We start from the raw sequence: 16,591 nt of genomic DNA, 5'->3' as shown, positions 1-16,591 counted from the left end.
AGAATCAGATGTAGAGCACACGGCAAGACACACACAGGAAGTCAAACACACAATATTGCTCGGGCAAGGCAGGCTTGGAGAGCACAGTGTATCCTGTAGAGGCTAGGGTGAAGCCATCCAGGTGTAAGAGTGCAGGCCCTAAGGCTGATACACAGACCAGAGGTAAGCAGATAGATAGAGCATGAAAGTATTACTGCAGATTCATGACATCAATGGGAATGCAAAGGCAGTTAGTTTCACCATGGAAATAGGTCAGATACAAATCAGGGAAGGCTAACACATATTGGCATCAATTCACAGATTTCTTTTTTAAAGGAGAAGTACAGCCAAAGCTCATTTGACTGTACTTCTCCTGTGGATCTAGTGGATCAGTTCAGTTCATTCTGCACTCCTGTGACTCATTTCCAGCAGACAGCGGAGCTGAAGCCCTCGAGTGTCCAGGCATATGGATCGCAACCATATGCCTGGATTGGAACCCGGCTCAGGCTCTCAGCAAGCTGCTCCTGCCCCCTCCACAGCCTGATGCTCCAGTGAGACGGGGGGGGGGGGGCAGAGCAGACAGTGGTGACTGACAGTCGCCAGCTCTCTGCTCAGGGAGCTCTGAGAACCAAGCAATTAGCTGTGTTTGATTGCTTGGTTCTCAGTGTTAGGGCCAGCGGGGAACAGATGCTGCATCAGAAGTATAAAACTGAAAAAAAAAAAAAAAAAAAAAAAAACTATACTTCTCTTAAGCTTCAGCAATATTAACCAAAAAACCCTTTTAATGCTAGTGTGCATATGTGTGTACAATTATGCTTACTACAGTTCCAGCATCACTTTGTGTTAAAATATCCACTGCAAAGTTGTTTGGGCTCCAGGCTTTGTTGGTGCTGATGAGGCAAGTTTATTAAAACACTAAATACAATCCCAGAAAATGCCCATAAGACATTCTCTTCTACATTACCTGCAATGTCAGCAGCCCTTACCCTTGGCTACCCTAGGCTTTGTTCTGCCATAAGAAATGCTTAAAAAATGTCTGTTAAAACTATATAGGCATTGACAAGGTTTAGCACGCTTTTATTTTTTTTAATGATAACTATGAGCCTGAAGTGGAAGAAAGTAAACCTAGGCAACATTATCCTTGAAACAGCTTGAGGCAAGTCAGTTGTGAATGATTACAGTAGTTACAGTAGGCGTTCTGCAGCTGTTCAGTTGCCAGGCCCACTCTCATTCATTCCACAATGCTATGCTGAAGTGAGGCTCCCACAATAGAATTAAAGGAACAAGCTATCATCAGGAAATTCCTTTTTCTAGGTCTGACGCCGGCGATGACACCACCAGTGTAAACCAGTAATCAGAGGCCGGATTGGGCAGGAAATGCTTGTGATGATGTCAAAGTCCTGACAGGCACCTGTGAGGCTAGAAGAACAGAGTGTATGGAAGTTCTCTGCTGCTTCTAAACAGGAATTCTATTTTCTTCTAATGAATGCCTTTTAGACAGTCAAATTGTAGCTATTAACTATTGGCGCACTTGAATCTGCGCGGTATTCGGAGTGTTTTAAGCACCACTAGACTTATTCTGTCCAGACCCATATTTGTGAAAGTGGAAATTTGCTTTCAGATATATTTGACTGCTCTTCAAGAAGATTAATCGCAATTAGTAAAACTGATGCTGGAATGAATACTAAAATATTCTGCATTTCTATTACATCTGAAAGTATGACAGACAGATAATTTAGAATGTCAAACCATTTGCTTAATGCCTATTTGCAATGCATTTTTCTAAAACAGTGATATATTGAAATAAATTATTACAGGAGGTAGTGTGGCAGGGCTTCAGGCAACCGGGCCCCAGGAGTACATGGAGATGTCACAAACTACCTACTGTTACGCCAAATCACTTCCATAACAGCAACATTGCTTCTAATCATGTTGATGAAAAATTCACAAATCTGTAAAAGAAAATAATGAGTAGATGGTCTCATGCTAATGGGACAATTTTAATGACGAGATTAAAAAGATTCATACAGTCAAAATCCGGTCTGTAGTTTACTAGTTACCCCAAATCTGTTGTAATGTAAACATAATGGGGGTTATTTACGAAAGGCAAATCCACTTTGCACTGCAAGTGCACTTGGAAGTAAAGTCGCTGTAGATCCGAGGGGGACTTGGAAGGAAAATAAAAAACAGCCTTTTTGCTTGCACATGATTGGATGATAAAATCAGCAGAGCTTCCCCTCATTTCAGATCTACCCCTTAGATTTAGAGCGACTGCACTTCCAAGTGCACTTTCAGTGCAAAGTGGATTTGCCTTTTGTAAATAACCCCCAATAGAACAGTTCTCAAAAGAATAAACTTTTATGCCATCAATTATGCTAAGTGGTGAAATAGGAATTTTGTTATTTGAGTGTTGGCCAATAGGAAATACACCTGTAAACAATCAATGTCAAGACCTAAAATTCAGGGAAGAAGCACTGAGATAGCAGGATTGAAAGCTGTAAATGGCAAGTGGTTGGGTAAAAATTTTAACAAATAGTTTACTGGGGAATGTTTACTGTTTTACTTTATTGTGTTCAATATGTTAAGCTAAAAAACACTGAGGAGTTAAAGCAAATTTGACATAATGGAAACTAAAATTAGTATTAACTACTGCATTAAAGGATGTGTGACATTTTTTAAAGCTCTTGTCAATGAGATCTTCCTGTAAGCTTGAGACCATCTTCTCACCTAGCCATTTATAGATGTAAATCAGAAAAAATTATGTATTTATGGATGGGATTTGGGGTAGCAATAAATGGTTGTGACATTATCCTCATATTCAGAATACCGTATTAATCCCAAAGGGAAATTACTAAAATACAATTACATTCAAAAAGACAACACAAAAATCACAGAAGGCACAACAATAAAATAACCAATAACAGCCCAGCCCTTTACCACGTGATCAGCTGTCAGCCAATGACAGCTGATCACATGATGCAAACAGCGCAAGGAGAAAAAAATAAAGCAGATTTCCGGCTTCTGTAACACTCAGTAAACACAAGTGCTGCTAACCAGTGCCCATCAGTACTGCTAACCAGTGCCCACCAGTGCCACCTATCAGTGCCACCTATCCGTGTCACAGCTACGCAGGCCTGCCTAATTGCCAGGCTGCTATGGCCAGGCAAAGCTTTGGTACTTTCTTGTCATCTCAAAACTTACTTTCCACTTACACCTCCTACACAGCCATCACAGTGATGGGCCAAGAGGAACACATTAATGCCCCATACATACTGACATTCCGACCATAAAATCTGTCAGATTTTTTCCGACAAATTTTGGCCGAAACTAGTCTTGCATACACACGGTCGCACAAAGTGGTCGGAAAATCCGATCGTTCAGAACGAGGTGACATTCTTAGCGTACGATGGGACTACGTAGAGGCCAGAAGCCAATAGCTTTTGTCTCCAAATTTTTTCTGAGGATGCGTGGCACGTTGTGTGCCAGAATTCTCTACACACGATCGGAAAAAGTCCAATCGGATTTTGTTGTCGGAAAATTTTAGATCCAGCTCTCAAACTTTTTTCCGTCGGAAATTCCGATGGAAAAAAGTCCAATAGAGCCCACACACGATTGGATTTTCCGACAACATAGACCGTGTGTATGGGGCATAAGGGTTGCAGAGAGCAGGCAAACTTCAAAAGAGCTCTACCAATCAGCACATTTGGGCAGAGGGGAAAGACTGAAAGTTGCTAGATATACACATGCATCTCTATGTATACTTTATACCTGTCAGAAGCTTATTATTTTTCTTAAAGTGACAATTTAAGTATGTAAGTATGGAAGGGTGATATGTGTCATGCAATTAACATAAATACATCTCTACATACATCTCAACTTACAAATGTATCTGTGCAATGAAGACTGCACGTGATATTGTTTGACAAATGCCAGTAGAAGTAAATCTCAATGTTAGCATATATAATACTAAAGGTCAAGAGAAGCTTGTAATGTTCTGATAAACAACTATAAAAAGAATGATGTTATAAAAGAATGCACGACTATTGAAATACAGTTTTCTATGCTCGGTGTAATGAAAAGATTCCTCTTTTTTCATGCAGCATGTGTTACAGTGTGGTTGGAACAGAAATAGAATTGCTTCCAAGTGAATGTTGCTCACCTCTGCCTTTCCATTATACTTCAGCAGGCAGTAAACAAATAAGCAACTTTAACCAATCATAAGAATTATTTCTGAAAAAGGAAATCTACACTACTTTCACGTGCAGACACTGGAAAGCTGTTTCAGCATAACTTTTGGATTTTTTTATCATTTTTTTGTTCAGAACTTACCTTTTTCCAAGCCGCAGCAATGCATTCATGCAACTGATAAGGTGCCAGCACTTGAAGTCCTTCACATGTATGGTACATTTGGCGACACACGAATACGAATGACCCTTTCACTACAGGCAGCATGTCTGACTCAGATAAGGCAGTAATTTCTTCGCTGAGAAGTTTCATGGAAAACTGGGCGATCACATGGGCACCCATGGTACTAAAAAGAGACAAAGAGAATTAAATGGTCTATGGGAAAAGATTTCTACAAACAAAAACAGTATTGAAAGTAAAAGTAATTAATCTTTTTAAACCTTACTATCAATATATTATATCAGCTTTAGATTCCCCCAATGAATTATAATGTGATCATAGCCAGGAGCAATAAAAATGAACATAAAGAGTACACAGATCATTTAAAATGTTGCAACTAAAATGTAAAATGATCAAATGTATAGTTGTAAATTTATTAGAGCACCTTGGGGATTTCTCTTTGTTTTTTGTTTATTTTTATTTTTTTTTAATTCCTATTTAACAATCAAAATGAAAGTTTCCCCAATCTGAATGTGTCAGGGCTGGGCTCCTGCTATTTACTAGCAGCTCTTTTTTTTGAGTGCACAGAACCTGCTCAGCTGTCTGTTAATTACCAGCCATTCATTGTTTCCACAGTGACTCGCCTGGTTACCATTACCTGCCTCATTAGTCCAGCCAGCCCCTTTTGGCTATTTAAAACAGCTTTGCTTATTCCCTCCATGCCCTTGCGTTGTCAACATCTCCAGTGTGTTCCTGTGCATGACTTGGCCTGACTTATTCCTGCTCCTGATTTTTGGCTCCTGACACTGCTGACTTCTGGTTCCCTGATCCTGGCTCATCTGATTACCCGCTCTGGCTTGCAAACCCTGGCTTATGTTTTTGACTACATTCCTGTTATTTTTGCCGTTACATTAAAGGTGTGATTTTAACTGCATTTTCTGTCTCTGCCTGGTTTATGGTTCCTGACAGAATGATACTAATCTGCCACACCAGAGATAGAAATTGATACAGCCATCCCTGCAGGCAAACAAATATGCAGGCAACCTATTTTGCTGGTACCAATTCAAATGCATTTCAGCACTAAAGATGCTACAAGAAGGAGGCCCATTAAAAAAAAAAAAAAAAAAATCTGACCTGGGAAGGTAGTCAGTAGGTTCATTGACACCTCCATAACCCCAGAAGGAAGTTCTGGCTTCAGGGAAAGGGTTTTGTGGAAATACCTATTCTTTTGGGTGCAGGTAAGTTGCTACCCCTGCTCTAGGAAGCTGGTTGAGAGGTCTTTTGGAAATTTGCAGATTGGTATATTTTTCTGTTTTAAGGTTTTCTTTGTAAGTGCAATGTAGGTTCTGGATCCCATGAATGTCTCTGAATCCCAAGGAGAATCGGGACAATGAGGAACAGGGCCAGATGCCAGGGGTACTGGGGAGGTTTGAACCCACTCCCCATAATTCAGTCATGACCCTCATGACTCAGCATGGCTGCACAGTGCCCGGCCCGTATCTGCCGCACAGCATCATTAGTTTACATGGTTTAAGGGTGTGGACTAGGACACATGGGGGTTGATTTACTAAAACTGCAGAGTGCAAAATGTGGTGCAGCTGTGCATGGTAGCTAATCAGCTTCTAGCTTCAGCTTGTTCAAATAAAAAAAAACGACTTGGACGCGGATTGGTTTCTATGCAGAGCTGCACCAAATTTTGCACTCTCCAGTTTTAGTAAATCAACCCCATGGTGTCATTTGTTGCTTTGGTGCTGGCAGCTAGCCTGGACACGAATGACAATGATCCTGGGTGGGAAAAAGCTTTTTCACACCCAACACTAACACGGATACCCGCTTAAATCAATTTTCAATTTTCTACCTTTGAATCCTCATGTAAACGTAACCCGCATGTTAGGGGGTCAATTTCATTTCTCTACTCCCACCTCATAGCCATGCCAGACTCTGGAAGGTCACAGTACACACTGAAATGGAAGGAGGATCTTGAAAACTGGTCCCAGATCTGGTCAACGACCAAATCTTCCTCACCCACTGTATAAGCGGTGGAAGTCAATTATAAAGTACTAACCTGCTTGTACCCAGTACCCACCAGAATAGCTAAATTTGTCCCTTCCTACTCATCTCTCTGTTTTTGTGGCTGTACGGAACAAGGCATGCATATGCATATATGGTGGACTAGCCCAAACATTCTGGAATGATATCTTTGCCCTCCAAAATGTTTGACACATCAATCCAACCGAACCAAGCCACGGCACTTCTCAGTCTAAAAACAGACTCCCTATCACACAAACAATTTCAGCTTTTTGTCCAACTCCTCGCAGCAGCGAAACAAATGATAGCTAAAACTTTGAAATCCCCCTCATTGATGGTAATTGAGGTTAAACACAGGGTTAATCATGCAATGATACATGTCAAAATGGAAGCCATTGAAAAAGATCAGATCTCCAAATCTGACTCACTATGGAAACCCAGGGTCACTCATGGTTAACTGCCAACTTATGTTTAAACAGTCCTCTTGCCATGGTAGCACACTTCACACTGTCCCTACTGAATCTTCCTCTGGCAGCCCTTGTGGACTCCCTCTCCTTTTCCCTCTTTTCTCCTTTCTTTTCATTTCTCTCCCCTAGTAATGAAGCTCTCCCCTTCTTCAGTAACACAGATTTTCTCTCTCCGGATACAGCCCCTTTGATTACTGCTCAATAAATGTGTTTTGCCTGCATTCCCACTGTTACTGAGTACATTGTTTATCCAATGACCTAATACACGAGTATATGGGGGAACTCTCGTTATACATAGTAAGTTCTGGTCGTCTAGCTGACGTCGCAGTACTGAGCTTAATTTTCTAACTTCATGTTTGCATACTTCTCATCTCTGTTATGATTTGTAAACACAGAAAAAACTTTTAACAAGGACAGTGTCTGTCAAGGTGTCACTGCTGGCTTATGAGAGCCCGATATCTTCAGAGCTTTGGAGAGAAGAAAGGTGGCAGTACTGGTTGAGTAACGTGCTGTACAATCTGAAGCACTAAAAATAACAAGGCTAAGGCATCATCCCCTTCTTTCTTTTGGTCTCATATTTTATAAGATTGTTTCTGGTCTTCCTTTGCTTAGTTACTTTGTTTCTCTCTTTATTAGACTCTAGTAACATGGCAGTAGTCTGACATTCTCTGGTCTGTGACAGTTTCTACAACATGTTGGCAGTTTCTAGTAATTGGCACTGATAAAGATCTTTTTATTTAGCAATTTGTTTCTATTTCTAAGAAAATGCTGCTGTCTTCTACAGTATTAATTTTCTATAGAACCTGAATATTCAGCAACACCCAGATATACACACGCTGTAAATTATGTTGGCAACATAAACCGCAGTTTCCAACAGAGCAGTCTCGTAAACTGCCTACACACCTGAGTCCTCACTCGATCCAGCGCTGTGCAATCTGTAGCAGCTCTTTCTGTTCTCTGAGGTTTGGCTAAGGCAGCAGGAGTCATTGGCTCCCACTGCAGTCAGTCAAATCCTGATTGATGTGGGAGCAGGGCTGGAAGAGGCTTCCTATGGGAGCCCATCGAGAAGAGGAGGAGTCAGGAGAACCAGTTGGGGACCCCCAGAAGAGGAGTATCAGGGCAACTCTGTGAAATTCTATTGCATAGAGCAGGTAAGCATACATCTGTTTGTTATTTTAGAGAAAACAAAAATAAGACTGTAAAAGCACTTCAACATGATGTTTCTCTCTGTGTTAAGGCCATATACTGTATATTACAATTTACTTGTGCATTTTCTGTTCAATCTCCCTTACATTCATCACCAACAACTACAAAGAGTGATACCCTACCTAACCCCATTTCATTTGTATCCAAGAAGGTAGGCTCTAGCACTGCACAACTGTTGATAAGTCTAAATGGGGGCACACAAATTACATTATAATTGGTATAGCCATTCTCCGCAATTAAACTCTTACATAGGAATTTTGGGCAAGGAAGAGCCATACGTATTTAAGAATCCCTTTTCATTTTTTTAAATGCAATAAACAATTTGATTTGGTGAGCATCACATGACAAAAAAGTGAAGCTGCTATGCAATAGTGTAACAATAGCATGAAAAGAAGAATTGCAAGCTTTTTCTAAACAAACACCCAAAATGATAGGGAAGACTTACCAGTCCACTAACAGATGGTGAACTGCCCTAATGCTGATACAAAGTAGGATTCCCAGTTGTGCATGTCTACTTTGACTAGTAAGTCTTGATATGTATTGATAAGAGAAAAAAATGCAGTGTGCAAGATATATTAAAGGTGCCAAAAATGAAACAGGGTTAAGGGGGTTGTTAGAGATAACAGGGAAAAGTACATATTAGATTTAAGTTCATGAATTATGTGGGGAGCATGCCAATATACAAGATAAGGAACACAATCAACATTCCCTGAGGTCCACGTGTCTCATATTAATATATCATTCATCAGCAGCTGGCGAACACCATGTGGCTGCAAATACGTATAGCTTGCCAGGGGCAATAACGCACAGTACTGGATATGGCTGTCGCTTCCTTTCTGTGGTGCAACAGGGTTTTAAAATAGGAAATGACAACAAGCTGTTGCTACAACTCTACTGAATTGTCTTTAATAATTATTATGCTGTATTTTAACATATGTACTTCATTCTGCAATATGTTTGAAAAAGCCATCGCTGTAAAGCGTTTTTTTCCCCCATTTTCCTGTTATAAAATAGACTGACTTTTTTATCCTTAATAAACCTATACCACATTACCTGTTTTTGGTGTACTCCTTTTCACCATAGAGCAGAAGCGAAAGGCCTGCTTCATTCGAAGCAATTCTTGCTAAAACATCAGCAATAAATGTAAGAGTGGTTTCATCACAGTTAACATGAACCTGGAAAACAAACCAGTAAATCTTGTAAGATCTTAATTGAAAGTGTATTAGAAAAAAAAAAAATTGAAACAGGCACACTGTTTATAGAGCAGAGCATTTATTAGGAACTGGGCTGACACATAGAAAAAACAGCATATGTGAATACACCTTGCTTAACATGTGCTATTATATGAACGTAAAAAAAGACAAAACTGAGTAATTAACAAAGGAGTACATGTTTTATAAATAATTCTGTTAAAAAAACAAATGCAAAGCCTTGATTCATGCATGCTCATATGCCTTTATAGAAACAGCAATAATGTACTCAATTAAAATTAAGCCTTTTTTAAAATTAAATGAATCAACACCGATAACAAACAAACAAAAAAAAAAAACAATTACATAGCTAAAACAATTCTTAAAATAAATCTGTTTATCTATGAAACACATTTTGCTGCTAATGCAGCTGTGCAATGTTCCCAAGCACTGACAACTTCTCACCGATACCGTCTGTTATGAGACCTATGGGTACCGTGTGACACATTTAAACAATTAATAGCCTGGAGCAAAGCATTCACCACGCAGAAAGTCTACTCCAGAGGGAACACAAACCCAGGTCTCCTGCCTAGTTTTGTTGAGCTTCAACTATTATTACCTGTTATTTGATAAAGAGACGCACAGTAACCAGTCAAAAGCTGCAGCAATGGTAGCTGTCCAAGATACAAAAATGAAAGCTGGTAAAGAAACGCCGAATATTTAAAATAAGTGCAGCGTTATTACAAATATCAAAAAGTGCATAAAAAATATATACGTGATGTAAAGTGTAATCCTCTATAGAATTCAATAATCAAAAAAATATTTTTTTAACAATAAAGTGCAATGTGCTCCATATTCCACTCAGTGTCCTTATAAATTCCAATAGATGGTGCAAAAAAACAAACAAAAAACAAACAGTCCTTTTGTTGATTTGTGATATCACTATACATGGAGGTAATATCTTCACATTTATCCACCTCTGTGCATCTACAAATATCCTGGTGTCACTGCCACCGGTTGTGCCCCCATCTTATAGGCTTATTAATAGTGCCTTAGATCACAATCACTCCTCTGATTGGCCTCCTTAGATTTTGCTCCTTCATGTAGCTCATCCGTTTTACTTGTACTGCTTCCTTATTGTTTACTACTGGCCTCCACTCATATCGCCCACATGTAGGGTACAAAGCTTACAATAGTGCTTTACCATTTTAAAAGAATTTATACAAAACATAAAATACTTTCCAAATAAAAACCAAGCCTTGGTATATGTATCCACAAGTGCTGGGACAAGGTATAACCTCACAGCCGGATCTGCTGCCCCGATTATCAGCGTTCCCTCGTGCTTTACACTGGCTCTGTTTTCCTTCTGTCACTTCCTGGTTCCTTCCACGTCAGCCTCCCAAGCCTACTAGATTTGTCACTTCTCGTGACTTCCTCTGGGAGATATGGTTGGCTGACGTGTTACCCATTCTGTTTATACAGACGATCACCGAAATTTTGTTGTAGTCTACCTCGTTTTAAGTGGTGGCAATTTTCCCTTAGTCTTGCTATGTGTATTAGTCTGTGTGCAGCTGTTGGTCTCCTTCACTCCTGTAGATGACTGGCTTATGAAGTTAATATAGATCTCAAACCTTTTTAATTCACCCCAGCAGCAGTTCCCCTATTAATCTTATATGCCAGGGTATAAATCCTGGTATACATATAAAAATATTGCCACCATTTTGTTGTAGCCTCCCTGATTTAGAAGAGTGGCCATTTTTCCTTGGTTTATTCAATAACTATATATCAGAGTTGCCCAGCTGTGCTCTTTTGAGCCTCAGCTATAATAAGCTGACCATGTAAATACAAATGGGATATGAGAATAATCTAAAACAGAAACAGAAATAGAAAAAAAAACACCCCATGCTATCCGGCGCCATAACCATCCTCTGGATACATGCACTTAGCTGTATTCACAGGTGTGTTATTCCCACCATCACACATATGGTGTGACTAAAACCATTATATTAAAAATGTACTTAATCATGACAGACACCTACAAATTACTAAAAGGGGATCCAACTAAACTATTCAAAAAGGAATTGGAGAATCTTATCAAGGAGGAGACGACAAAAGAAGTAATAAATGATAAGGAGGAAAAATATCTCATACCAGAAACATTAAGAATACCCGTTATATATGCCGTCCCCAAGATTCACAAGAACAGTACAAACCCCCCCCCCCAGTCGTCCAATCATAAATGGAATAGAATCCCTATCATCCAGATGGGGACAATATATCGATTGTCATCTACAGCCCTTAGTACAAAACACAAAAGCGTATCTCAAGGATACAAAACATATATTATAAATTCTTAATAACATCAAAGTCACAGAACATACCATTATGGACACGTTACACCGAGTAAATTGATACCCAACATGTCACGCTTCAAAAATGCACCCACTCGTGGAATGGCAACAACATTTTACCCTTAATCTCCATAGACGACGTTTAAAAAACTCTACAGGTTGCATGTTTTATGTTACAGAGCAGGTCTAGGGCTAGAATTATTGCTCACTCTGCCGATAGCAGCAATACCTCACATGTGTGGTTTGAACACAGTTTTCATATGCCGGCGCTACTCACATATGCGTTCGTTTTTGCATGAGAGCTCTTTTTGCATGAGAGCTCGGCGGGCGGGGCACGTTTAATTTTTTTTGTTTTTTTACACAGTTTTTTTTTTCTACATAGTTTTTATGTAAACATCCCTTGTAATAGAAAAAAAGCATGACAGGACCTCTTAAATATGAGATCTGGGGGTCAAAAAGAGCTCAGATCTCATATTTACACAAAAATGCAATAAAAAAAAAAATTGCCATGAAAAAAAAAGAATTAAAAAAATGGCCCTTTAAGAGCTATGGGCGGAAGTGACGTTTTGACGACGCTTCCGCCCTGCAATGTCATGGAGACGGGTGGGGGCCATCTTCCCCTCGCTTGTCCCCATGCCAAGGAAGGCACAATATCCGATCACCTCCGCCACTGCTGATGGCTCTGGTAAGTGGCGGAGGGCACCGGAGCGTGGCGGGGGGGCTGGCCCATCCCGCCGCAGATAAAAGTGATCTTGCGGCAAATCCGATGCAGGGACCACTTTTATCTTGAAGCGGACCGCCGGCCGAACAAGAAGATACTGGGGTTATGGCAGCTATCTGCTGCTATGTCAACAATATCCTTCTTTAAAGTAAGGATGTATATCAGCATGCGGCGGTCCGTAAGTGGTTAATAAAGGTGTAAATAGAAGTGTGTGAACAGATCGGTACTGGGCATTAAATTATGTGTTTGAGAACCCATATTTCAGTTCCTCTCTTTTTTATGGCTGGTTATTCATCACAAAATCCTGACTTCAATGTCAGCATGCTAGCATGCTCTCTCCAAGCACAGAGGTCTTTTGTTAGCCGTAAAGTAGAGCACAGGTACATAAACCCCTTGACACTCAGCATCAGTGTAGCATTCTAAATTTGATAAAGGGATGTCATTCTGTCACAGAAGAACAAGTTTCCTTTCAACGGTGGGCTTTTGTCACACCAAGGCTTTGTAAGAAAAGAACAAATATAAAAGAGCTACAATACTACAGAATCAAAGATGCCAATATTTCTCTCATACTATGGCAGTACCAAAGTCAGAGAAGACAGAAAACAGAGAGCTTTTATAACACAGCTTCAAGTTCAGAAGACCCATTGGATGGGGTTTTCCAGGCTGGAGCTGCACAATGTTGAGAAAGTAGCTGTAAAAATCTTGGCAGTCTGATGCATCTTTTATAGAGCTTCAGGTCAGATAACTTGCATATGGTAAAAGGATGAGTAAGAAAGTACAACCCCTATTTGCTTAAAGCCCCTCCGCGTAGGGATTTTTAGTAGAGAATACTGATAAAAGTTGAATCTTTACTTAGAAGAACAAAAAACATTTTATAGTTATAAAATATAAATACACACACAATACATGCACTTACAACAAAGATGTTATTTCATTACAGATTAGAGCTATCATACACTGCCATCAACTCCTCCTGAGTTATTCATCAACCCTAAACCAGACTAGTCCTACGCTTAATTTTGCTTTTGAATGTAAAGGAAGTCTAGAGATCTGACAATTGGCTCTGCCTAAAGCTGTTCATAAAGTGATGAAGAAAAGGAGAATGTCAAGGGCTACTCCAAAATAATGCCCCAGGACAACATAGATTGTTATGAACCCTCTCAGTACCCAGGGAATGGATAAGATAAGAATAAAATGATTAATTTATTGAAGAGAATAAAATTGAAAAACATTTACTACAACAATATGTAAAATAGTTATTGCATACTATCATAAATAGTACAAACAAATGATGTGAACCCCACAATATAGTGGGGAAACAAGAGATGTAGGTCCAAGCGTGATCCTCAACATGTTTTGAGAAAAAAATTGCTTCTGCAGGAGAGGTTAACCTTAAACATTTATAGAGAGATACAATCTTATAGTTATATAGTCACATATAGTGAAAAAAAAAGTACAATTTACATCAATATGAATAATCTGGCAATTTGGAGCGTTATAGTCGGGCATGGCTTACCAATGGAGACCCAAAAGAAGGGTAAGGGGCAGAAAAATTTGAGACACCCTGACTGGGTAATCCCCCTGCGGCGAACACGGGAGGCACTAGAAGATTGACATTTGTTAACAGATCACCAAGTTTTGAGCAAATACGTTAGGCCCAAACTGGAATTGGTGTTTCGTAGAGCAACTACATTGAGGGACAGATTTCTTTCCGTGTTCTATGTTTCTCTTTTTTCTTAGTTATCTTAATTTCCTTCCAATTTCCCCCTCCCCCCCCCTCCTCTGTTTTAGGTCACAGACCACATATGCATGATTCTTACATATATTTTCAAACCTACTTTTGATTTCAGTTATTGCAACTTTTAGTGCCTCCTATGTTCGCCGTGGGGGGATCATCCAGTCATGGTGCCTAAAATTGTGCTGCCCCCTTACTCTTCTTTTGGGTCCCCATTGGTAAGCCATGCCTGACTATAACACTCCAAATTACCAGATTATTCATACTGATGTAAATTGTACTTATTCACTATTTATGATTAAATAACAATAAGATTGTATCTCTCTATAGATGTTTAAGGTCAACTCCTCCTGAAGAAGTATTTTTTTTTCCCCTCAAACATATTGAGGATCACTCTTGGACCTACATCTCTTGTTTCCCCACTATATTGTGGGGTTCACATTGTTTGTTTGTACTAGTTGTAATAGTATGCAATAACTATTTTACATATTGTTGTATTAAATGTTTTTCAATTTTTGTTCTCTTCAATAAATTAAATAATTTTATACTTACCTTATCCATTCCCTGGGGACCAAGATAGTCCATAACCAAGATATTCTCTGTTGTCGTGGGGCATTATTTTGGAGTAGCTCCTGACACCCCCCTTTTCTTCATCACTTTAAGCTCAAGGATGATGGTACCCCCTCCCCTATCTTTATATACCCTTTAGATTACATAGTTACATAGTAGGTGAGGTTGAAAAAAGACAAAAGTCCATCAAGTCTAACCTATGTGTGTGATTATATATCAGTATTACATTGTATATCCCTGTATGTTGCAGTCATTCATGTGCTTATCGCAGGGAATTCCACATCCTTGCCGCTCTTACAGTAAAGAACCCTCTACGTAGTTTAAAGTTAAACCTATTTTCTTCTCATTTTAATGAGTGGCCACGAGTCTTGTTAAACTCTCTTCTGTGAAAATGTTTTATCCCTATTGTGGGGTCACCAGTACGGTATCTGTATATTGAAATCATATCCCCTCTCAAGCGTCTCTTCTCCAGAGAGAATACATTCAGTGCTCGCAACCTTTCCTCATAACTAATATTCTCCAGACCCTTTATTAGCTTTGTTGCCCTTCTTTGTACTCGCTCCATTTCCAGTACATCCTTCCTGAGAACTCTAGGTGCAGCCAGACCAGAGTCTTGTAGAATGGGAGAATGATTGTTTCATCTCTGGAGTTGATTCGCTTTTTAATGCATGCCAGTATTCTGTTTGTTTTGTTAGCAGCAGCTTGGCATTGCATGCCATTACTGAGCCTATCATCTACTACGACCCAGAGGTCCTTTTCCATCCTGGATTCCCCCAGGAGGTTCTCCCCCCAGTGTATAGATTGCATTCATATTTTTGCCACCCAAATGAATTATTTTACATTTTTCTACATTGAACCTCATTTTCCATGTAGTTGCCCACCGCATTAATTTGTTATTTTGCAAGGTTTCCACATCCTGCGGAGAAGTTTTTGCCCTGCTTAGGTTAGTATTGTCCGCAAATACAGAAACTGAACTGTTTACCCCATTCTCCAGGTCGTTTATGAACAAATCAAATAGGATTGGTCCCAGCACAGAACCCTGGGGCACCCCACTACCCACTCCTGACCATTCCGAGTACTCCCCATTTATCACCACCCTCTGAACTCAGCCTTTTAGCCAGTTTTCAATCCATGTACTCACCCTATGGTCCATGACAACGGACCTTATTTTGTACAGTACATGTTTAAGGGGAACTGTGTCAAATTCTTTTGCAAAATCCAGATAAACCACGTCTATGAGCCTTCCTTTATCTAACTGGCAACTCACCTTCTCATAGAAGGTTAGTAGATTGGTTTGGCAAGAACAATTCTTCATGAATCCATGCTGATTCCTGCTAATGATACCGTTCTCATTACTCAAATATTGTATATAGTATTTTATCATCCCCTCCAAGAGTTTACATACTATTGATCTTACGCTAACTGGTCTGTAATTCCCAAGGATGTATTTTGGGCCCTTTTTAAAATATTGGTGCTACATTGGCTTTTCTCCAATCAGCTGGTACCATTCCAGTCAGTAGACTGTCAGGAAAAATTAGGAACAATGGTCTGGCAATTACTTGACTAAGTTCCCCAAGTACGCTCGGGTGCAAGCCATCTGGTCCCGGTGATTTATCAATGTTAAGTTTTCCAAGTCTAATTTTAATTCTGTCCTCTGTTAACCATGGAGGTGCTTCCTGTGATGTGGCATCATTCTAAATCAAGCTGGTCATAGATGAGTATTTATAAATTTTAATTTTTTTTGCATTCAGCCTGCAGGCTGAGCAAAAAGGTTCCTCCATCCACACAAACAAGGTGGATGGAGATAGCAATTCTGATGTGTTATACTGTAAGTGCTTTTCCATGCTCATTACAACTAAGACACACTAGTTTACCCACATTTATTAAGCCATGTCAGCTTTTGATATACCACATCCATTTTCATTATATCCATAACTAAGCACCTTCCCTATCATTTGTATTTCTATGCACCAAAAGTGGTCACCCGTGAGGCCAGCACA

The 16,591-nt window shown here is 39.7% G+C and overlaps 1 protein-coding gene across 2 annotated transcripts in view; it reads right to left on the bottom strand.

Moving 5' to 3' along the window:
* The window catches only part of TBC1D32 (TBC1 domain family member 32), a 448,964-nt gene that overhangs the window by 307,107 nt on the left and 125,266 nt on the right, over positions 1-16,591 (bottom strand). For both annotated transcript variants that reach the window (XM_077487027.1, XM_077487028.1), the window contains exons 16-17: positions 9,078-9,199; positions 4,309-4,510 (exon numbers count right to left, since the gene is read on the bottom strand). In XM_077487027.1, coding sequence (XP_077343153.1) covers positions 4,309-4,510; positions 9,078-9,199 — 324 coding nt within the window. The remainder of the gene's footprint in view (positions 1-4,308; positions 4,511-9,077; positions 9,200-16,591) is intronic.

Source organism: Lithobates pipiens, unplaced genomic scaffold, assembly GCF_037356315.1.
Source record: "Lithobates pipiens isolate NorthernLeopardFrog02 unplaced genomic scaffold, aLitPip1_a1.2 Scaffold_18, whole genome shotgun sequence".
In the NCBI taxonomy this organism is placed as follows: domain Eukaryota; kingdom Metazoa; phylum Chordata; class Amphibia; order Anura; family Ranidae; genus Lithobates; species Lithobates pipiens.
The sequence above is the reverse complement of the archived record's forward strand: the minus strand, read 5'-3'. Positions and strand labels throughout refer to the sequence as shown.